Source organism: Podarcis pityusensis, assembly GCF_964106645.2.
Source record: "Podarcis pityusensis genome assembly, chromosome: 1".
Lineage (NCBI taxonomy): Eukaryota > Metazoa > Chordata > Lepidosauria > Squamata > Lacertidae > Podarcis > Podarcis pityusensis.
The window spans coordinates 45,972,597-45,996,951 of NC_138028.1; the positions used below are offsets into that span (position 1 = coordinate 45,972,597).

Below are 24,355 nucleotides of genomic sequence, written 5' to 3' on the forward strand. Positions count from 1 at the left end.
CCGGGCTGCAGAAGCGGGGTCATGGTTCTCTCGGCTTGGGAGGAGGGGCTTGCACTCCCCAGGTGAGCAATCCCACTCCTACTTGCATGCAAGCTGGAGTGGGAGCGGGCATCTCTCAGGTGGGAAGCGGATGCTTTGTGCTCCCCAGGTCAGCAGCCCCAATCCTGCTCCTGCTTGCATGCAAGCAGGAGAGAGGTCAGGGATCTCTCAGCTGGGAAGTGGGGGCTTTGTGCTTCCCAGCTGAGCAGCCCTGCTCCTGCTCACCGGGACGTTGGGGCCCGCTCAGTTAGGGCCAGGAGCCTTTCTGCCCCACAGCTGAGCAGCAAGCTGGGACAGCTGCATTGTCCCCAGCCCGCTAGATGCTGGGCTGAAAGCCACTCAGTTCCCGCCATGAGAGCTGAGGCAGTTTCTCCCAGTGCTTTGCCAGCTGAGGTCAGTGCAGCCTGTTTCAACATAGCGGGTTGTCACCGAACTGCAATGTTCTGCAGGCGATACATCATGATGTTAAAAACCTAACATCGCCCAGCCCTAGCCACAGCTAGCTTGCCTTGGCCTATGCAAGTAAATGCTTAGAGTTTTTTTCTCTCAATCTTAAGAGCGCTATCCTAAACATGTTTACCCAGATGCAAGTAACACTGAGTTCCATGAAACTTATTCCCTTAGTGTATTTAGGATTATATTCTCAGCATTAGGAGTTCTGAGAACCAGGCAAAATCCATTCTCTCCATTTCTGGCAACAAGGTGTGAGTTTTTTAAATGACCTTCCATGGGTGCAGACTGACTGTCCAGTTTCCCCCCTTAGCTTACAACAGCATGAACAATACTTGCAGCTTATAATGGCAGATTGTTCCAGGCTACCAGCAATACTACAAAACAAATATCTGTTTGGAGTTAATTTACATGAAAGCCAAAAAAAATATATAAAAACACAGAGAAGTTTTTTCAAAAACGTATGTTCTGAAAATTTATGCTGAAGATCGTATGCAGTCAGCCATGTTGGTATGTTAGAAAAAATACTTCGAGTTTCACAAAACTTTTCCGCTGCTTTCAGATTTAAATAAGGAGGGCGGAGAGGAGAAAAATATGCTGATGGCATAGTGGGTAGTCAAAGCCATATATGACATTATGGCCTTAAGATGGCAATTCAGAAAGCTCTTTGCAAACTGATTAGGGTACATAATGCTCCATGTATCCAATGACAGTCATACTGAGAGTGGACCACTTAAAATTAATGGACATGACAAACATTGGTCCATTACTTGGAATGGTTGAAGTCTGAGTAGAAAAAATATAAGCAGCCAGTAGTTATTCAAATCTGTCTGAGAGCAATAAGGAAAACATAGTTGCAATATTAGTAAAGTTGGAAAATAGTTTTAGATAATGAACTAAGACCTTTTCACTTTGTAAGGAACGAAGTCTGTAAAGCAGCCAAACACTTTTTTTCGCATAATGCTTTAAAAAAAATTGCGGCAACATACAGACTCAGCTATTTTGCATTAACATTTGTGAGCTACCACTTAAGTCACAAAAATATTACGACTACTACTACTGCTACTACAGGACACCTTTGTATACCAGCACAGAGATTCTGCCATTTGAGCATCTAATAAAAGCAGTGCAAAAAATAATGAACCCCTTACCATTTCTCTTCGCCTTTCTTCCTCCCTCTCAGCTTCTTTTTCATATTCTCTAGCTTTTTTCCGTTCTCTGATCTCCCAGTTTTTAAGACGCTGAAAGAAAATAATCTGTTTACCATTTACTGAACCAGAGAGGAAAAAATCCCATATGTCACTTGAGAGAAGCAAAACCATCCACATTTAATTATATCACCCAGTCTTCTATTTCAATACAGAGGTTCTGTAAAATGCTCTGAAGCTTGATGGTCAATGCTACAAAATGATTAGAATACAGGTATGGACAGGAAACATGCTCCACGATAATGGAGTTGGATCTTTAACAACTATTATCAGACCTCCATTCAGAGAATGGGGCTTGTACCCTGAAAAGGGACAACCTCCTTTCAACAAGTGTCTCCTGAGGGAGCATGGGGTACTGGGGGAGAGGGGCTTCAATGCAGGGCTCTAAAGCCGGTGGGTGGGATGGTAGAATTAATATTCTCACCCCACCCCCGAAAACCAGGTGCTTTCCATTTGCAACAGAATCCCTTTGAATCCAATCCCCAGATCAGAAGCAACATCCTCCTATACCTCTTGATAAGCTGCTTCCTTTTCACGGAGCTTCCTTTCCAGTTTGCGCCGCTCATAGGCATCTTCTTCATCCTCTTCCCTATCCCTTTTCTTGTCCTTTTCTCGCTCTCTCTCCCGTTGTTCTCGTTCCCTTTCCCGTTCCCTCTCTCGTTCCCGTTCCCTCTCCCGTTCTCTCTCTCGCTCCCTTTCTCTGTCTCTGCTTTTCTCTCTGTGGACAAATATAATGACAAATGATTATTGCATGTAATTGTCAACATTTAATACTGCTGGTAATAGAGGTTAGGTCTAACAAAACTAACTCTACTAGATAATTAAAACACCATACAATAAGAGGTTTACAAAAGTAGCGATTTCGAGATCACCGAAATTAAGCCCAAACTCAAAACCTCTGTTAAGTTTTTCAAATTAGCCACAACATTGCTTGTGTAGTCATTAGACAATTGACGTTTTGAATAGACACGGTACATCAGTCTGCTGCCTTTACATTGATATATACACACACAGTGTCTCTCTGTATGTTGGTTGTGGCTTTATTCCGTCAGCCAAACCATACAAAAGGGCCTGAGGGACAGGGCACCACGGCTGTCAGCAAATCATACTATTTAATTCACTGCCTCATGGCTTATTGCATGCTGGTCTTCAAAACAGGTTGCATCTATGAATTATTTGTCATTGTCAAATTTATTAACAAGTATTCATTACACCGCACAATTTACCTAGATCTGCTCCGATCTTTATTTCGGTCTGAGCTTCTTTCGCGGTCTCTGTCTCGATCTCTTTCCCTGTCCCGGTCTCTGTCTTTAGTGCGGTCCCGATCTCTATCCCGTTCTCGTTCACGCTCCCGTTCCTTTTCCTTCTCTCTTTCACGCTCTCTCTCCCTCTCTCTTTCACGCTCCCTTCTTTCTCTTTCACGCTCCCGCTCCCTCTCTCTTTCACGCCGTTCTTTTTCAATTTCTTGTCTCTCTTTCTCCTTTTTGCCTTTTTCCTCCTCCAATTTCTAGAAACCAAGAGGATTTTCAAAGTTAGCATGTAGCTATAGTCGGAGGCCCCACCCCACCACCACGCACAACACCCAAGGCTGGTAGTGAGCATGTCAAGAACACCAATAATTTAACATTTAAATATTTAACAGCTTACTGTCAGCTCATAAGAAAAAAAGTTCTGCAATCGTAAGGCTAGATTTCGTGCAAAAAGCATATCTCTAACATAGACTGGCAATCTCCAACCTTGGAAAGAAGGGCAATGCTCACCTCATATATGCATATGCTGACAATTACATAGTGCATTGCCATCAATAGTTCACAGAAAACTCCCGAGCCACGAAAGATAGAAAAGAGCTTGAACACAGATGAATTTTTAGCTGGCAAAGTTAATCCTGCCCATGTAGGCAGATCATTTAGTAGGATGCTGACAGACAAGATTACCTCATACCACAGCCAAACCAAATTCATTCTATGCAAGGATGGGAAATAAAATCAACTTCAACTGTGTATGTTACTTGAAATGTTTGGAAGGATACATCTTACCAATCACTTTATTCTCCCCAACTTTTTATATTTTTTTGCATTCACTGCTTAAAGTAATGGTTTCTAAAGAACAGGATCCTCAAGAAGGTTGGAAATCGCACATAGACAAGACTAAAAGGTTATACAGTACATTTTTACTGAATTCTATACAAAAGTGCATTTTTAAAATTCAAAAAGTCATGCCTATTACCAAAACTCCCATGAAGACAATAGAAAAATAAAATCTCATTAAAATGATAGATAAATCCATCCTTGGAAGCAATTGGTGTGTGTTAACTTACAGATGCTGTGCTAGGACATGGACCGCCAACACTGGATTAACCTTGCCTACAAGCTATATTTCTGGGAGGAAGAGCAAGTACATGGTTCACAAGTAAACCAAAAAAAGGAAGGAAAAAAAACATAAGCCAAATATCAGCCTGATGGGTGCCAAAATATTAAGGGCATGATCCTTCCACATCCAAGTGTTGTGCCTGAAGAGATCAACGTAGGGCTTAACAGAGCCCATTTCTCACGCCTTCTCTCCTTAGCGCACATGCGCAATCAGTGCACCATACCATTTCAGCCAATAAGAGGCTCTTGCATCACTACTCAGCCCCCTCTTGTCACTTGGTGGAAGGAGCATGATCCGTTCCTTCACCAAGTGGCAAGAGGAGGAGGGTGTAAGAGAAGTGCACAAGCCTCTTATTTTCAGCAGTGGCCTGGTTCATTGCCTGCATGTATGCTAAGGAGAAAGTAACAGAGCACCATTATTCCTTACAGGATCCGTCTGTGCATGGGTGCAGCATGAGTGAGGAAGGATTATACCCTAAATATATTGTATGCAGTTGATGCAAGGGGGGAAGAGCAAAATCGCCCCATTTGGCACCGTGTTTACCACCGCTGAAATAATTTATAAACTGGAACAATAAAGTGCGCATATATTTCTCTCTTTCAACAAAGAATTTAAGACAACTTTAAAAACAATCTTACCTGTCAGACAGTCTTCTTGTGTGCGCTCATGGACCAGAGAACCAAAACAAAGTCACAGTAATAAAACTAATAAACAAAAGGTCAATATATCTAACCACCACACTAAATGGCACCAAAAGTGAAATATAGGGAGGATGGTGTTAGATACATTGAACTCACAAAAGAAAAGGGTATTTGAGAATGGTAGAGAACAGCCATAATGGAGGAGGAAAAGGTGAAAGTGTACAGAATGTGGCAACCTACTTTCTGAGTGAAATGCTCTCATACAATATAATTTCATTTAGTGTATTAAGGTTATGCTAGCTATATTAACTTTCAAAAGCAGAACTTACCTCAAATTTCGTATACTTTTATAGAAAAGTTTATATACTGAAATGATCGATACTTACAGATTATTTTAGTTGTTCCAATAAGAATGTCTTTGGTTAAGTTCCGGGATTCCCCCGCAAAAATTTCTTTTGTAGTAAAAGCCATGATAAAAATTTGCATTGACTTTTGGCATCTTAAAGGCTTTTATTTCAAGCTTCTCTTTTCTTAAAAGCCAAATCAGCACTGCTGCTTCATATTGAAAATTTAAGTAATAGGCTGCTTCCAAGTGAACAAAAGGATGTTTTATAGGAAATGAGGGGTGAAAAGGATTCAGGATATGCTAATAAAGTAATGAGCAAAGAAGGTAGGTAGAAAAAAAAACGTAAAATCTTACCTTCGGTTCTCTTCAGACTCATCTGTGCTGTAAATGGACACCCCCTGCAATGCTGATACCCTAACAGTCCGATTGTTTGTAAATTCTAACCAAAAAACATGCAAAGGTTCACTGTGCTCATTAGCCAGCCCCTTTTTGAACATCCCACCCAATATATGAAATGGCCATTTGGTATTAGATTTAGTTCCATCTATTAGAAAAGGTTAATTCAAAATATTCCCCCAATAGGATAGATCAAAGGCAGCAAAATGCCCGATTGCTTCTGAAACAGTGAAGCATATTTTGATTTTGTTTTAACCACATTATTTCTTTACATTTCAGAGGTATGTTGGGGCTTGGAAATAAGACGATGTTTCACCACTGAACAGTTTCATACATCTTCTGGAACAATTATCCTCAGGTTCTCATTCCAAAGTTATACTACAATATGTTGCATTGCCAGCAATGTACATCCATTTTTGCTTTAAAGTAAGTGTGATCCTGTAACCAGAGTACTTTTTACCCGTTTTGTAAATTCACACCATTGTACCAATATTAGCAAACTACAAGCACTCATTTCAGGGATAAATACTTCACTGAGCGTGCAGTACTCCAGCCTTGGTGGGCAGTTCATATTCCCTTAGAAGCTAACATCAAGAGACAGTGCATGCATAGCTTGAATTTCACCCCCCCCCCTTAAACCACCCTTCCCAACCGGAACACATTCACAAATTCACATTACAGAAACTTCTGTAGGTGGGAACCCTGAGGTAGGATTTGCTGTGTAAACACATTTCCAAGCCAGTTACCCCTTTGCATATTTTTCTGAGGGGGCATCCATAAATAATAAAAAAAACAGAAGCTCATACTTACATCCTATTCCATGTTACTTTCCAAGCTGTGTTTTTCATCTTGCATTAGTCACCATATGATCTCTATCATAATGGTGGGGGTCAATGAATAGATTAGCTTAATGGGAATTTACAGTTCTTCCATGCATCTAAATTTTGGTAAAGTCTGATAACCACTAACCTAATTTAATTTCACCCCCATTCTCAACTCAGAGCTATTAAATTAAATCTCAAGTTTAAATTAAGCAGTAGAGCTCAGTAAAACAGAGTTTGAATTATGTCTTACAACTGCTTGAATGTTGTGGGGGCCAGAATGTTTTACGCAGCAGCCCAGACTAATTATTGGGTCTTATGTAAATGGTTTTAGCTGCTTTGGGTTAATTTTAAGAAAAGTGGGGTAGAAGTGTTTGATTTTTTAATGTATTCACACTGAGGAGACTGCAAGGTAGTCATTAGAAAATAAAAAGGACAAAATAAGACGATTTAAGTGGGATTTTGTCCTTAGTGGCTTTTTAGACACACATTATGCCTACTATATGTGATATGGTCATGTGCTTTTAAATTTTCTAAAGGGGGAGGGAAACTGGATTTTGCAAAAAACCTAATTTTGTATAAGGTACAAAAACAAGTATACTACCTTGTGCGTATCTCTGAATTTACTGATCTCTCGGGATATCAGGTCCCTTTTATCTTCTTCCATTTCAATAGCATTTATATCCTCCTGTAAGAGAGAAAGGGGGGCAGAACAGGAGACAGAATATTAAAACCCATCTGCACAGAAACAGGAGAACCAAAAGAAAAGCTGAAGGTTAGATGTTTTGTACCAGTCTTGTAAGAGATAAATAAAGGCCTTCTGCAGTACCAAACCTCACAGTCTGATGTTAAATGAATGAAAAAAAAAATTAGATGGACACGAGTCACAAATCTGGTAACTAGCAGTAAACATAGTCATTGTCAAAGCCTACAATGTAAACGAACCTTGGTGATGAGTGGATAGGGTATCAGTGGGGCCACTGGAAATCTGCGGAAAATCTGCGGAAAAATCCACGGAGATTTCTTTTTTAAAAAATAGATTGCACACTACTCTGGAAAAAAAACAATGTTCTGTATGTTTGCAGAATAAGCAATATTGCATTGCTGTGACCGTAGGTCTGACTCAACAAAGTTACAGAAGAACCTCGCTAATTCTCCGTTTACTGATCTACTTCTCGGCAAAGGTTTGCTGGGTGCCACCTCACCCTGGCATGTCTCCATTTAAAATTGCAGAACATTAGCATTCTAGGAAATCTTGCAAGCTAAGCTACGCTTGTTAAAAGTGGCCTTTTGTGGTACTATTATAAGCCTTGTTTTGTTTCTTACTCGCTAATTCGCAAAATTGTAATTATATCAAGGGGCGGGTTGCCAACAGTTACTGCAAATTAGCGAGGTTCCCCACATCTGAAATCAAGAGTCAGATTTCACTTGCCATTTCTTTTCCCCGCACTCTCAATTTTCCCACATTATCCCTCATCTTTTCAACAAACAGAATGGGCAAGGGAACCAGTCACAATTATAAGCATTCAATAAAGGGGATAACAGTGCCTCAAAACCAGCTTTACACGGCACCCACCACAATTTTATATACTTCCCTCCCCCCACCATGCACAGAGCTTTCTTAGTCCCACACTTCCCAACAGATAAGGGGATGAGAAGTCATGCTCGTGTCCCACGTTCATCCTTACAAAATAAAGATGCACTTCCACTATTTCAAGGGGCAGGAAGACAAGGACACAGTTAAATGTTTCATTGTTCTGATAGACCACACTAAATTTAAAACCCAGCTACATCAGCAAGGTGTGGCTACAGGTCACCCTAAAACTAGCAGTTATTAAAGGAGGAAGATCAATATTCAGTTCTTTTAATATAGGCTTCTAAAAAGTAACCTCTCAATACCATTATGTCTCTCGATACCATTATATTCTTGATTATATACATAACACAATCCATAGCATGGATAATAACTTTTAAAGAGAGAGACATGGCTTGCCTATAAATAAGTGCAGAATGCAAAAAAATCAGTGCAAGATTAAGTTAAGTGGAGGCTAAAGAACAGTGGGAGGTGCACTCACTCCCTGAGTGAGAAGCATTATTTCTTGCACTGCCTTTTCATACACTTTGCCAGCAGCCCAAGCTATTTTATTGCTTGCTATCAGCACAACATAAGGGAGAAAGTTAAGCTTAGTAAGAAAGGCTGCAGACAGAAACCAAAATTCACCCCCATCTCTTGCTATGAGTGGCAGGTATTAAGAGCCCATCATTGAAACAATCATGACGCATTTTCAAGGCTGGCATAATTACTACTAAGCTGTACCCTTTCCCCCCAGAGGAAAGCAAAAATTAGTATAATCATTAGCAGGGTTATCCACAGAAGGGGGATTATAGCATTTTGGGTCAAATGTTACACTGAAAAAGTATGGACGTCAGCTGGCCCAACAGCCAAATATTAACAAACCATTTTGTAACATCATGGCTTTCATCCCTCAAGGATAAGAAAGAGCTTCTTAGCTATGTGCACAAACATAATTAAATCAGGACAGTGAAGAAGGGCTGCCAATCAGCGGAGTTGTGGCTATAACACCAGTGCAAACCTCTATGACCCAGTGACTTAGGGCATTTAAGATGTCAAACATTACAGGCAGAATCTCTTTTAGGGTCTTAAAATCATCTCCCCATCTCAAAAAAACATTTTGCAATTACTTCAATACATGTATTTTAGAAGGGATGAAAGGCTGAATCAAACCTGCTGAGATTCAAACCTGTAGCTCCAAGAAGTCTAGGCATTTGTGACCTTTGTGTTCACAGACCTACAACATCCACAGGGTTTGGCATCTAGAACTGATTTAATTTCAGTATGAAACATGAAAACTTCTGCTAACATCAAGGTTTGTTGATTTGTGTTCTCATCAGATGCTTTGAGCTAATGTATTGGCACAGGGTTTGGCCCTTATGTAGGGAGATGAAGTAAATCTGTTTGTGTCCAAAATCAAAACACATACATCCTCCTTCTTTTCTTTTTTCTTCTTCCTGGGATGAGAGTCAGACTCTTGGGAGGGGGCATTGAGCTCGCTGGAATATTCCCGTATTAACACTTCAATGGCCCCTTTAATTAGCTGGTCTCTTCTCTTTGCTTCTTCATCGAGGGCTTCGTCATCATCAGTTGTAGTTTCTGGCCTGGTGTTCTAAAGAATAACACAAATCTTGAAGTCAAGCATATGGGACATAGCAGAACGGCATCCAAAATGTTTACTTCATATGAACTAGATAGGTCTATTACATGTATACTGCCAGGTGAAAAATTATGAAACCATTGTAATAATATGCACTTCAACCAGTTTTGGATGATATATCAATACATTGCCCAGCCTTAGTCCTCACAAGAGTGATACACAGAATTTTTCAATTGGCAAACCCAGAAAGTTCACATATATCCCCACCATTTTCTCAAGACAAAAGGCCTTCCTAGCACTCTACCACTTATTTTCATTGTTGGAAGACAAAGCTAAATTAATGACTAAATCACTGCTTGTTTTGTTTTGTACAAAACCAACCAGCTGACAAAGCTGCAGAGTGGTCACACACACAGCACTGCCTTCAGAAAAGACCAGCTGAAAAGCGCTTGGCACTTGCTGCAGGAAGGTCCTCTGTGCATTTCTGGGAAGTGGTACCCAATAACTCCTGGGTGAAGAGAGAAGCGTGCACTCTTGGGTGCTGCACAAAGGTGCATAAGATGCATTTAGGTAGCAAGAGCCAACACTTCCCGTGCCTGCCAATCCTTTATAGCCAAGTCTCTTTTGGTTCCTCTGCCATACCGCCTTCCTCCCAATTTTGAAGCTGGGGTGGTGGCAGGAACCACCACTCTACTGCTCAGATGTACCTTTCAAGCTGAGAATAATGCTTGCCGCTCATCACACATGACAGAGGGCAAATGAATTTGTTGAAGCCTGGCACAAACTTTAAAGAGAATGCTACACTACAATGTGTGTGCTCTCTGAAGAAATAAAAATAATTTAGTGTGGATTCATGTGATATTTTTATGCAGCAAGTACAACATAATACAGTGCAGGTTTCAAATTAATACGCTATGTCAGCAGTTATAGAAATATTCTGTTCCGCAGGATTAAGAATGCTGTTCAACAAAGCAAAGAACACATACAAGGCAACAACGTACCAACCTACCCTTTGGGTCACACATTACCAAACTTATACACAAAGTTTGTCTGCAGTATAAAACAGACTTTTGCATGTAAGTGGTCATATTGCACAATGACAATACAAGTGTGTAAAATGCTTTAACATACATATCTGTAGACTGTCACTCCCACCTAGAATTGCTGAATTTCAATTTTCCATGAAAGATGAATGTAACATAGACCTTAAACTATTAATAAAAACATTAATATATACACAGTTGCCTACAAAACTTTAATGATTATATATTTAAAGGCTTATAGCTTGCCTCTCAGAAGGCTCAAAGGGGCTCACAACAATTCAATCTAAAAATAAATAAATCACAGAATCAAATACAGTAAGAAATGAAAATCCCCACTTTCCTCCTTACAAATAGTAAATAGATAAATTCTCATCTGCACATGGAAGTATGAATGACCTGAGGCCAAGTGACTTCAACTTGCTCCAGGCCATTCTCAGCCTACAGCCTGGCTGCAAGGAAAACCTAAATACAGAAAAAGAATGTGCATATTACATTTATTTTTTTATCTTCCATCCCATCAAACATTTGTCACTGCTGTTGCTACTGAGGGGCAGTGGAAAAAACCAGGCAATGTCCTATCATGTCCCCCCCTTTTTCATACACTTGTATTAAACTTAAATAATAAATTCTTGCCTTAAAAAGAGGGGATGGGAATCTCACCTGAGAATAAGAGATGGATGTCCAGTCAAATGCCAAGTGGATAAAGAGTGAATAGGAAAGAGACAGGCTTATGGAGAAGCAGTAGCTAAGAAGTAGGGGCAGGAGGGGATTTCAGCTGGTGCAGAAGCTGCAATGTCAAGGAGGAACAGCCTGAAATGACCTAATAGGTAGTGCCACTTAGGTGGTAGTAAAAGAAATTAAGGGGGTAACAGTATTAGTCAGGGATGGAAGTTAAGTAGAGCCAGATATCTGCCTTATTTAGTTTCTCCATATTTTAAGACAGCAGGAATTTATGGAGAGCTTTCTTGCCTGCTCATGTGAAATAAATACAGTAGTACCTCGTGCTACGTACTTAATCCGTTCCGGAGGTCTGTTTGTAACAGGAAACCACTCTTAACATGAGGCGCGCTTTCGCTACTGGCGCCTCCTGCTGCTGCCGCACCACCAGAGCACGACTTCCACTTGCATCCTGGGGCAAAGGTTGCAACAAGGGGCATCTACTTCCGGGTTAGCGGAGCGCATAACCCGCAGCATTCATAAGGGGCAAGGTACATAACACGAGGTAGCACTGTACTAAAATACTCCTACTTCACAGGCTGTGTATCAAAAGGGTAAACCCTGAACCCCTTTCTATGGCACATGGGTAACTAAATTTAACTCATTAAAAGCTTTTAACTACTTTATCACACAAACGTAGCAAAAAGTTAATAATGCATTAAAACACTTTTTAAGATGTTTCAGTGAGCGGATTGGCTGTGTTTTGCTCTGGTCTTTATTTATCCCTTCCTTGCCCCAAGGACAAATTATAGTGAATGGTGAGGCATGTACTCCTAACTAGGAGCCTGCTGAAGCTGCTAGAGTACAGCAACACTGTAAGCTATGCAAGATTGCTTAAGTTACTACAAGTAAGAAAATGCACTATATTTCACATCTTCTTTGGCTGAGTCTTGGCCATAGACTTAAATCAAGATAAAAAATTCTAAATATTTTGTGTTTTTCTCTAACATTATCATTCCAGAAAAGCTGTATTATTAGGTAAGGTAAAGGTAAATGACCCCATAACGGTTAAGTCCAGTCAAAGACAACTACGGGGTGCGGCGCTCATCTTGCTTCAGGCCAAGGGAGCCAGCATTTGTCCACAGGCAGCTTTCTGGGTCATGTGGCCAGCATGACTAAACCGCTTCTGGCACAACAGAACACCGTGACGGAAACCAGAGCGCATGGAAACGCTGTTTACCTTCCTACCACCACAGTACTTATCTACTTGCACTAGCATCTACTTTCTTGCATGGATCCAAACTGCCAACCTTCCGATCGGAAAGCCCAAGAGGCTCAGTGGTTTAGACCCTTTAACACTGTATTATTAGCAGACAGCTTATTATTAGATACATTTTTTAAAGTGATTTGTGAATTCACGTGTTGATAGGCAAGTCTGTAAAAAAATTCAAGGACTTGCAACTTGTGAACTTATTTGAAATTTTTGGTAATAGTGCACCTGTGTGAAATGACTCACTTTCTAGATTGATTTCCTTATGTTTTGCATCTTAGCCAGGGGCTGACTGTTCTTGGGACTATTATATGCCTTACTTCTTCCAATCTTACTATTTTCTCTTCTAAATACAGTGGTACCTCGGGTTACATACGCTTCAGGTTACATACGCTTCAGGTTACACACTCCGCTAACCCAGAAATAGTGCTTCAGGTTAAGAACTTTGCTTCAGGATAATTACAGAAATCGGGCTCCGGCGGCCCGGCGGCAGTGGGAGGCCCCATTAGCTAAAGTGGTGCTTCAGGTTAAGAACAGTTTCAGGTTAAGTACGGACCTCCGGAACGAATTAAGTACTTAACCTGAGGTACCACTGTACTTAATTGTGAGGGTGTTTACAAATGTGATTTGACATGCAGTTTGTGGCTAGGTTCACCTGCTTGTGCTTGTTATGAAGCTATCACTTAAATGGTTAGGTTGAACTATGGTGGCCTGAGAACGTATATGGGCACAGTGCTTGTTGGCAGAGGACATGCAAGCACATGTACAACTTTGCATGTTAAGCAAAGCTTTTCATGCTGGTCATACCCAGCTGGAATCAGATTTTTTTTATTTTGGAGTTGGCAGACTCTACTCTGGATCAGCAAGTCTAGCAGAGAGCAAGGCATCTGGTTTCCTCCTGAAAATGGTTGGGTTTGATCTGAGAGCCTGCAGCTGCTCATCCCTTAACCTTCTTCTGTCAGCCAAAGTTTTATAATCCAGTTTCTCAAGCAGAAAGTGCAGTTTGTTGGGGATTTGAAGTTTACACTCAAATTCTGATCATGAAAATTAAACAAAAGAACAGTGCAACAGTCATCTGCAGAAAAGGTGTAATAAAGTCAGCATAGCAGGTTAAATTGCAACAGAGAATAAGCAAATCAGGTAAAAGAACTAAGAGCACTTAATGCCAATCCAATTTATTTGTAATTCAATTGTTTCCTGTCCCAGTTTAGCATAGTTACACACAACATACCCCATTGGAAGCCCTTTTCTTCGCTTTCCATTCATCTAGCTGAGCCTTCGTCTTGGCATCAACTTTCACAAGTAGTTTCTTTTCTCCAATTTGGAGATCGTGTAGTAGCCTGAGCGCACGTAGTGTGGATTCTGGTTCTTTATACTCGCAGAACCCAAAGGCTAGGGGATGAATAATTGAGATTTATAAAAGCAAATTTTAAAAATTATATATGCACATGAGAGCAACACCCACACCCACACCATTGCCTTTAATGTCAACTATTTGTTTTATGATTACACCAAATATATGGCAGGACCTCAGTTAAAACACATTTTTAAATGCCTTAAAAATCTTCAGCCCAATCCCATAAACCCAAGCAACTGCAATTCAGAGGGTGAAGGCTACACCCATCCTGTGATGCTGCCTTTCATCTGAAATCCCATTATGGTCAGTTACTCGTTTTTCAAAAATACTAGGTTGCTGCAACATTTAACTGGCTGCATAAAGTTACAATCCACTCTTCAGTAGTAGGGGAAGCTGGTTAGCATGGCAGCATTAATTCTCAGTGCTATGTTGGTACAGTACAGTTGGGCAGCAAGCAGTGCCAGATCAAGTGCCCAGATCACCACTTATCTGCAGTGGAAGGCACAACTTGTGTTCCATCTGATACACTTATTGACTCACAGAACAGCTCAGAGGAAAAATAAAATTAAGCCCTTGCTACCGAAGCGTGGGCACTTCAGAAATTTAACCAAGCTTGTGTATATCCTCCTAGCTATTAGAGGGAAAAGAAAAGGAAAAAAGTATATATACCTTGAAGTTTTCCAGATGCTCCTTGAACTCTCTTCCAACTCAAAACCAAGCCACACTTCTGTAAAATATTTTTAACATAATGTTTATTGAGGCAATTGATTTTTTTGAATTTTTTTTGCTACTCAGAAAACTTCTCTCGCTCTTGAAAGTTCTCAATGAATTTTGTGTCAGTTGAGAAAACATCCTAAAAGAAATTAGCACACCTAATAATTGTGGTGGTGTCTAGTATTTTATTATCACAACCTTGCTAATCATCATTTAACCTCTTCTACCACCTCCACAGACAGCTCCTTACTCCTTGTACATAAAAGTTTGTCTTAAAACATATCCTCTATTATCTCTCAGTGGTTTGATTATTTTTTAAAAGGAGACGAAAAATAACCAGATTTTTAAAAATACTAAACAAAATTTCAAGTTACCACTTCCCTATTTATAAAGTGTCTCTTTAAAAACAACCTGGTTTAAAATGAAATATGAATTAAGAACTGTACTTCTATATATTGATAGGGTTGCATCATATAAAGCACAATCGTACATTGGGACTTGCACTACCAAAATCTGGAGAATCAGGCGACACACCAGAGCAAATTCTGGGGTTTGTATGTGGCTGGAAAGGGAAAAATCAAAATCAAAGTCTCATTCTGCAAATGGGTTGCCAGAATTGGATCTCACTTATAATTTCTTAAAACCCTACTAATCATGAGAATTTATGATCACTTGGTTGGTTAGGTCATGGTGCTGATAACACCAAGGTTGCAGGTTTGATCCCTGTATGGGACAGCTGCATATTCCTGCATTGCAGAGGGTTAGACTAGATGATCCTTAGGGTCCCTTCCAACTCTACAATTCTATGATTCTAAAGGCTGCCATGTTTAAAACCCTAATCTACAACCCTGGTGAGTTGAAGGTCTGCCATCTCCTTCCAAATACCCATTTCCTTGACTGAAGTCTTTGCAATAAGGCCCTGTTACATCTGCTCCTATTATCTGAGGTATAGCAATTAGATATGGTCTTTTCAGTAGTGGTGCCCCAGCTATGGAACTTTTTTCCTAGACAGAAATATCTTTTAAACTTTACACAATGAAAACCTATTCTTTCCTGGATATTTGCCCTTCAAATCCAATCTGATTTAAGTTTTTTAATTGTGCCATTGTAACCCACTAGATAGGAATCTGGTTTTAATTTTGAAATTCATTTGTAGCTCATATTTGATTTTTATTGTTATTATTTTTATGGACTGTATTTGCTATTTCAGTTTCTGATTTGATGTATATGTTTTAGTGTTCTCCACTAAAGAACATAAGGCCAGCCATCCTGGATCAGGCCATTGACCCATCTAGTCCAGGATCCTGTTCTCACTGTGGTGAACCAGCTGCCTATGGGAAATCTTCAAGAAGGACCTGAGAGCAACTGTACCTCTCCCAGCTTGTGTTACCCTTGACATACTGCTAGTGAAGGCATAACCTAGCCTTATTTTCCATGAAAAGAGCTACTCCAAGAGTTTAGTTTGGTAACAGCCTAAACTACATCAACCTACCACTGACTATCCTAACACAATGCAAACAGATTGGTAAGTTAGTAAATTTGTACTTAGCTTCAGGGCTGAAATAATATGTAGCAATAATCTAGCATTTCATAGATTCAGGCAGCCCTGTATTGGGAAATTTTAAGTGTCTGATGTTTCAACAATTTTTTATATGCTGTAAGCCGCCCACAGTGGCTGGGGAAACCCAGCCAGATGGGTGAAGTATAAATATCATCATCATCACCACCACCATCATCATCGAATTGTAGAGTCGGAAGGGACCATGAGGGTCATTAGTCCAACCCCCTGCAATGCAGGAATTTTTTTGCATGTCTATTGGGGGTAGATTATTATCTTTGTAGGGCAGCCCCTCATGTGTCATGAGATATGGTCTGGAGGGCCCTGATCTTGAGGGTGGACTTTCCAGAGGTATGGGGAAGAGGTGAGCTAAAAAGCCCTGCATGCATATGGAACACTTAACATGAAAGAATTTAGCTAACATTTTAAAGAATACAAAAAGTCAATGAAATCAATGAAAAATTAAGCAACACTAAAATCTCTAATCAACACAATGCAAGGTTGCTTTGTAAAAGGCAATTCCACTTACAGCAAGAAGCTGTCGTATAAGCATGTCTGAAGCCTTTTCAGATATGTTGCCTACGAAAACAGTAGTAGTGGGACCGCTGTTTTCATCATTTTCCTTGTTCTTTAGACCTGGATGTTCCTTTCTAACTCCCATATGTTTTCCAACCATTGAAACGGTAGTTGGGACCAGAACCTGAAAGATGAGGAACAAATACCTCTTGTGATTTTTTCCCCACTGCAACAATTAGTAAGTTTAAAAAGCACTGTTCCTAAGGTACCAAGCAGGAACTTAGCATTAATTATTTTTGCCTGAACAGATTAGCCTGCAAAGGAAATTTCATACAGTTCCTTTGAGTCGATTCTACTTCACAAATTGCAATACACGTGCTTTATAAATAAAAGCACACAGGAAATAACATATAAGTCAGGAACCTTGTATTTAAATGTGTTACACTGTTACAGCCTTGCAATTTTTCATGCGCATTCTTTTCAAATTCAAAGTTAGTGTCAGTGCAGATCCAATGATTAAACATGGTTAAAGCCACAAAGCGAAAGGAGGTAGGACTTTGTTTTGGAGGAGAGTGGGTCATGTGTTTATGGGAATGGTTCCCAATTTGCTAACTATGATATGGGATCAGTACAGTGTTACATATAGAGTAGGGAGAAGATGAACACAACTATGCTGTCTTTTAATATTTGATGCTGCTAATTGTGTCTTTATTGTTATTTATTTTAATGCTTTTTTATAAAGTTATCATTTAAATTAAAAAGATATTTACAGTTAACAGTGGCTTATGCGATACTTACAGTTGGTGCAGGAGCCATAATACCCATTGGCACAGGAATCATCGGTGTCCCTGTGAAATAAGAGGTTGTATTAATAGTCTCTGAGCAAGAGCTACCAAAAACCGATATATATTTTTTCAAATCCGGTATTAAATAGGCGGAACAGAACTGTTAAGTGCTCTCAGGAAGTATAGAAGCTGCAGGATTATTTTGTTCACATGTCACAAAGAAAAACTAAACACCAACCTAAAATGTTAAGATATTGCTGACCAATATAGAAGAATGAGGTTTATCAGACAAGCTTCTGATAGAAAACTTACCAGGAGGTACAGGTGGAGGAAAACCTGGAAATTGTGGAGGTGGAATTCCAGGTGGAAGTGTTGGGATACCCATAGGAGGGCGATTCAAGTGAGGCGGAAAAGACATTTTTAGCAGTAACCTAGAAAAAGAATGAACTTATTAGCTTCAAATCAGTGCTTGTTTACATGTGTTTCTACTCTACCCCTAAATGAGAAAGATGCTTAAAACCAGGTAGAAAACAGGAGCTCTAGCCTAACTCTAGCTGCCTAAGCACATCTTGCTCCAAATTATCAGATATGAGATAGTTAACTGTGAAACACCTACAGAGAAAGCCCATTGAGCATGGTTCTCACCTCAGGTTGTTGCTACACAAACTACCCCCCTATGTAGGTAGGGCTAGCAAGTTTTGTGGAGATAAAAGGCTCAGTCGGGAACACAGCTGATCCTAATAGCCACAAAGGCCCGGTCTGGATAAGAATTGCAGCTGAGCTGATTATTCCTTCCTTGCTGCTCCCTTCATTGCACACCAGCTTTGATGTGATGACCCTGGCTTGTATTAAGCCAGAATTCCCCATTATATCCAATGCTGGATGACTAATCCTCAAGCCCCCCCCCCCCCAAGTCCTAGTCAAAGAGAAGTGTCTTCACCAATCTACAAAAAGTCAGCAATGTCAGTGATAAGATGCATCTCCAATGAGAAAATAGTTCTCCCATGGGGAAAGCATCGGTTAGGGCCGTTATGTGAACCATATGACACAAATTTTTAAGCAGGCTCACTAGATTCCCATGTGCTTCCAAGTACAATTCTGGTACTGGTGTTTTATATGAAGTGTTAGTATGGCTTTGACTCAGGAGGATTGCTCCTGCTGGATCAAAAGCCCTTGTGCTTGGACAACAGCATCAACTGGATATAACCTACTATGTTTTTGAGGTTGCTTTTAGAGCTGGAATTTTTGCTTGGATTGTTTTTGTCTGCTGCCGCCCTGTTTTTAGATTTGGTGTTGTATCATCTTGGTATTTACTGCTTGCTTGTGTTATTTTATTATTACTACAATAAATAAAATAAAATTTTAAAGAGGGGGCATATAAATTTATAAAACAAAGTAAATATTAGACAAGGCACTTAATGCTTTTATTTGTTCAATTCTATACATGTTTACCTGAAATCAAGTCCCGTTGAAATCAGTACTTACTTCCAAGTAAATGAAATATGGGTGCATTAGACCAAAAATAACCTAAGCTCAACAATAAAAAGCATGAAGGCTTGCTCTAACCATTTGACCTCAGGCTAAGCTCAGTAGTGGAGCACCCTTTGCATGCAGGTTTCAGGTCCAGTTGTTGGCATCCATAATGAAAATATTTCAGGCTGGGAAAGACTCTTATTTTAAGTACCAGAAAGCTTTTGCCAGTTAGACTGAACAATATAGGACAAGATGAACAAACAGTTGCTGCATTTGGATGACACAAGAAACAATCCTTTATCATAATGAGAATGAGTCTAGGTGAGCCTTGGGTTTGCGTGTCCCTAAATCCTCTGAAATAGTCACTAATTTTTTGTAATAACAGTCTGTGTTGCCTGAACCTGAAAAACTACAGTTAATCTTAACTATGATTTTTTCAAATAAATTACTTTCCAACCACAGGTAGTTAAGATTAACTAGAGTTTGTCAGATTGGTATGTCACCTCAAGCTGCAGTTAATAAAAAATGAAATCAAAACTGTCTAAAGTCCTCTCTGCTTAGGCTTATTCTCGTGATATACCAAAGTTTAATGTGATGTCTGAAAGTGGTCAATATAAGGCAGCTTCTACATTACAACATGAATGATAATTTAACCAAGCAGCAGTAAGAATAGTGCAAGGGAAAGGTTAACTGATATCAAAGGGATACAGAAGTGTTGACTTTATAGTGACCTAGGGAAGAAAGAAGTAGTTGGTCCGAGGAGCATCTGAAAGTGGAAAGGAGTGTGGATTCACGAGCAGAAAATGGAATGGCTGGTCAATAAATAAGTAAGATTAAAGCACAAGGCAGGAACGCAGGCATGGGAAATAAAGAAAACAAGTTGAAAGACGGAGAGATAAAGGAACAGAGGGAGTCTTGGGTACTACAGTAATAGAAAAACAAAGGGATGCAAGACCCAAAAATGTAAAGGAGAAAAAAGCCCTTCAGCTGTCTGGTGTGGAAAACCTAAACATTTTGGGGGTATCAGATGCTGCTTCATGAATCAATCTTCTACCAATTATGAGTAAACATTTAGAAGATTAGTAAAAATATTATTACTGCTACCCTTTGTTCCAAAGGATAAATTAACCAATAAATAATTAAAATCCTATTTTAAAAAGGCAGGATTGGCAATCATACAATGGATATATCACTGACATATTTATCACACCTGCCTCCCACCCACTCCCGTACATGCAGTATTGCTTTAATTTTTTGGATAAAGTCCATGCTCAGTCACCAAGCTCACCACTTGCATGCGTAAGTCCACTCATTGCCTGTCTGACTGTTCATTACAGTAATCCAGTTACCAATGCATGGACTATGGTGGCCAGAATATTCCAATCCAGATATGGCTTTTGCTGGTGTAGTAGGTGAAACTGATTGAAGACCCAACTTTTGTATACTGCTTCATGCCAAAACAAACTTATAAAGGGTTTGCAAGTAAACAAATCAACTACTGTACAACTATAAACACCCATAATTAAAATATAGAATGTAACACTTAAATCACACAAAGTACATTTTAAAGAGATATTTATACAGCATGAAAAATTGGCATGATATACTTTTTAACCTCTCACTACTATATAAAAGTCAAACATGCATGCCATATCCAAACAGTTTAGGGCAGCATTACATTTTCTAATTAATTCTCCCTGCTCAGGAAATCCACATCCTATGTAGAAAACAATGGGGAACATGTGAAAGCAAGTCACGAATGAAATTACAGAAGTGTTAGGTCTGAAGATTACAAGAGAAGCATTCTAATTTGACTGCTGGAAGGAAGGTTAGCAGGCAGGAGTCGCAGAAGTTCAAACCAGTTATAACCATATATAAACAAGTTAGCAGTAAAGAGATAGATAAACCTGGAAAGACTGAATGACTGATAAAACTTGGCCAAAAACCTTGGCATGGATGGAGAAAAGTGCTTATTCCTAGAATGCTGCCTTAAAATAAAAGAGTTCTGCCATAGTCATACATATAAATGTAAAAAAACCCAAAAAACTAAAAGATTTGTGTATTGAATAAATGCCAAGAAATAAAGGAATAAATTAAAACTTATTTCTGCCATGTTGAACTCTGGATACTGGCAAGACAGCTAGACAATAAACAGAGCTCAGGAGGATTCCAGGAGAGAGGGATGCAGGTGAAAATCACATCAGAGCCATCAACTGTCCTTTGGGAAGGATTCCAGGAGAGATGGGAATGCAGGCAAAGAGTACATCAGAACCTGCTCCAGTAGATTTTCCCCACATTTCCCAGAGGGCAATCTACCACCATATGTACTGTGGAAAGAATCCCAATGGTTCTGTATGTTGCTACTTCTTACCATGTGTTGCTTTACTTTTTTAACATAGATTAATGTTACTTATAAGCTAGCTCGGAAGCATGTGTATCCTGAGAGGTGAGATACATGTGTGTGTAATAAAGATGAGACATTAGGACTGAATTTCCATTCGCACTTAGTTAAGAGTAAATTCCATGAAAAACAATGGTACTTATGAGTAGACATTGCAAGACATGTCTTGCAAATATGGCATTTTAATGAATCCAGCTTTTATGATGAGGCTGTTCAGTATGTAAAAAGAGAAAAATAAGGAGTTAAAGGATGAATTCCATAGAATTCAAAGTTGGTTTTTTTTTGGGGGGGGGGAGTCAGGTAGTAAAAATCTTGGACAAAGTCAGGCTTTTAGATGCATGAAAGAGAAAAAGTTCCTGGTCATGCTATATGATCCCAGAATATTTTCCATTTCTCATCTGTTGAAATAGTTTTAATAAAGTTTAAATTAAGAGGGACATAGTCATACACCAAACCACATTTCCACCAGCGATCCTATAAATACCAACAGGTTTTTGCAGCTGTTTAATTTTTGCTTACCAAGTCATCTTAATGTTAATCTGTATTTTTAAAAAATGATATTTCATGTTTAAAATGTATATATATCACCTTGAAATGTATGGTGGCATAGAAATATATATATATTAATAAATATAGATGACCAACAAAATACCGAACTTTTCTGTGTATAAGACTAGGGTTTTTTTTTACTAAAAAAGGTTTAAAAACTGGGGGTGTCTTATACATGGGTAGGGGTGACAGGTGATTGGTTGCAGCCGCGAGCTGCAGATTGTCATTGGCGATTTGTAGTGTGATTGGTGGCTGTGGCAAGGGGTTCTTTGTATTGGCTGTGGGAAATGGGTGTGTGATTGGTTGCTGTGTCAAGGGCTGCTGGGGATTGGCTGCCACTGCGGCAACTCTGCTTGCTATTTACTTCCGCTGTTCGCGATCGGGCAGCCTCCTGTAGCTGATGAGATTGTTAACGAGCAGCGCAAGCGATTGCAATTGCCGGGTTACTGATTTACTGCATTCCCCCCAAAAAAGCTCAGCAACTTTGGGCCATTTTCTGAAATTGGAATCCCCAAAAACAGGGGCGTGCTATACAAGGGGGCATGTTATACATGAAAAAGTACGGTATTTGCAATACTATTATGCTTAGAAAAGAAAAAAATGCCAAGACTATATAGAAGTTTGTTTTGATACACCTAAAATTATGCTATTTACATTGTATTAATTGTTTTAAGGTACTCCTCTTCATCCTGCTATAGATAATTTTATGCTTGAACAAATATCAGTAATCAGTCTGCACCAGAGACTGCAAGTTTGGATTAAGTGGTAGCATCTTGGTTTAAAAAACAAGAAAAAAACAAGAAATTATAGATGCAATACAGTTAGCATTTTTTCTTAACATTTTATCAAAATGTTGCCTCAACACAAGTAGACAACTAGTTTGAGGGTCACCGGAAACAGAGCCAGAGGACTATGAACTACTGTATTTTGGAATTGCATAAAAAGATCTGAAATGTTCAGTGCTAATTTAACATGAATTTTCTGGAGATATTTAGAGATAAAAAGCAGTCAGACCACACAGCCTTCTAGTTCAGTAATACCTAGGCTGAATGGCAGTGTCTCTCCAGGATTTCAGACTAGAGTCTCCCCCAGCCTTACCTGAAGATGCTTGGAACTGAATCTGAGACCCTCTGCATGCAAAGTTGATGCTCTACAGCTATGATCAATATGCCAGCTCTCCCAGCATTATTTCTGCTGCAAGTCTAATTCATACCAAGTTCCATTGGGGTTTTATTTCAGGTAAATGTTATTAAGACTTAAAACACATTTCTCACACACATAATGGAAAACCTCCATTGAAGCTGTGCAGATTCATTACCATTACATTCCACAGCCTTGCCTGCAATAAAGGAACAATAACCTGCTACTTAAAACACAGTTATGAATGATTGATCCCAACCCCATTATGTGGGCATGTTGCAGGTACTTCTACGAGATTATCTGCATGTTCAAGTATAGAAACTGCAGGATTATTATTTTTTTTACACGCTGAACTTGAAAGATAGCGAAGTTCAGCTTGCTGCTCAACATTTTGGAATAAAATTACCCATTTGCCAACGCACTGTCATATAGAAGCTTATTTTGCACGAGTGAAACCTTTCAAGAACACTGCGCTTTAACAAGCTGACAATTCTGCCTACGGTGCGTGATCTGCGATGGCCCCATTCACACGTACGAGTCAAAGCTTGGTGCTCGTCAAGCTCTGAACACGCACGTCGTGAATCAGGCCCGTGTACAAAACACGCAGGGGGCTTCCAGGAACACAACTATAAGGCTTCGTTCTAAACGGGCTAAGTCGCAGGGCGGTTGAGAGTGTGGCCCTCCCTTCCTAAGAAGCTCTCGCCCACTAGCGCCCCCCACATCCTTTCCCTCCGCCCATCCGCTAAGAAAGGGGGGGAACCTCCAAACAACCCCCTCCCCGCGAAAGAGGACCCGATCCCGCCGCCCAGCTCCCCCCCCCCTCGTGGTCTGTAGGTCGCGGACTCCGCCATTCCCCCTCCCCCGGGGAAACCAAGAGCGGACCCCCCCCAACCCGCTCCCGCCCCCTGCTAGAGTGGCGCCCAGTACCGCAGGTGCCCCATGCCGGCGAGGCCCGTCATGTCCTCGCCCCCTCCCCGTTCCTTGAGGAGGATTAGCGGCAGCGGCCCGGACGTCACCCGCCTCTCACCGCAAGCGCTGCCGGAGGAAACGAGGCCTTTCCCTCGCGACGCCTCTAAACCCGGCAAAGGCAACTAGGCCGCGAACGCACCGCAATGAGCCACAGGCGCCGTCGCGTTACGCCGCTGGTCACGTGAGGGGCCGCCCCTGAGCGCCTTTCGTCAGAAGACCGGGCTGCAGCGCGCGCGCGCGCGCGGCCGACCATAGAGAGAGGAGCTAGAGCGCCCCCGTCCGAAAGGAAACAGAAACCTCTAGGAATCACCTCAGCTCTTCCCGACGGCCTGTCCGCCCGTCTCTCAGAAGGTAGAGTTGTAACTAACTAGTTTTCTCATGGAGAAAAATCGCCGAGGGTTAAAGCTGAGTTAGAGAAACGTGCGAACCTCTGCCCCTGCTGTAATGTTTCCTAGGAGTAGCGGCCTCCTTTGGCTCAC

General features: G+C 40.4%; 1 protein-coding gene across 3 annotated transcripts in view; it reads right to left on the reverse strand.

Annotated features, from left to right (window-relative positions):
* Positions 1-24,067, reverse strand: part of RBM25 (RNA binding motif protein 25) — a 33,117-nt gene extending 9,050 nt beyond the window's left edge. The window contains exons 1-12 of one of the 3 annotated variants that reach the window (XM_080986644.1): positions 23,935-24,067; positions 17,657-17,775; positions 17,358-17,407; positions 16,573-16,743; positions 14,441-14,498; positions 13,646-13,806; positions 9,274-9,456; positions 7,217-7,270; positions 6,876-6,959; positions 2,924-3,204; positions 2,208-2,415; positions 1,641-1,730 (exon numbers count right to left, since the gene is read on the reverse strand). In XM_080986644.1, coding sequence (XP_080842770.1) covers positions 1,641-1,730; positions 2,208-2,415; positions 2,924-3,204; positions 6,876-6,959; positions 7,217-7,270; positions 9,274-9,456; positions 13,646-13,806; positions 14,441-14,498; positions 16,573-16,743; positions 17,358-17,407; positions 17,657-17,762 — 1,446 coding nt within the window. In that variant the 5' untranslated portion in view covers positions 17,763-17,775; positions 23,935-24,067. Of the gene's footprint in view, positions 1-1,640; positions 1,731-2,207; positions 2,416-2,923; positions 3,205-6,875; positions 6,960-7,216; positions 7,271-9,273; positions 9,457-13,645; positions 13,807-14,440; positions 14,499-16,572; positions 16,744-17,357; positions 17,408-17,656; positions 17,776-23,834 lie in introns of all 3 variants that reach the window. The other 2 variants (XM_080986643.1, XM_080986645.1) reach the window with 2 other exon arrangements.
* Between the last annotated feature and the right edge of the window lie 288 nt (positions 24,068-24,355).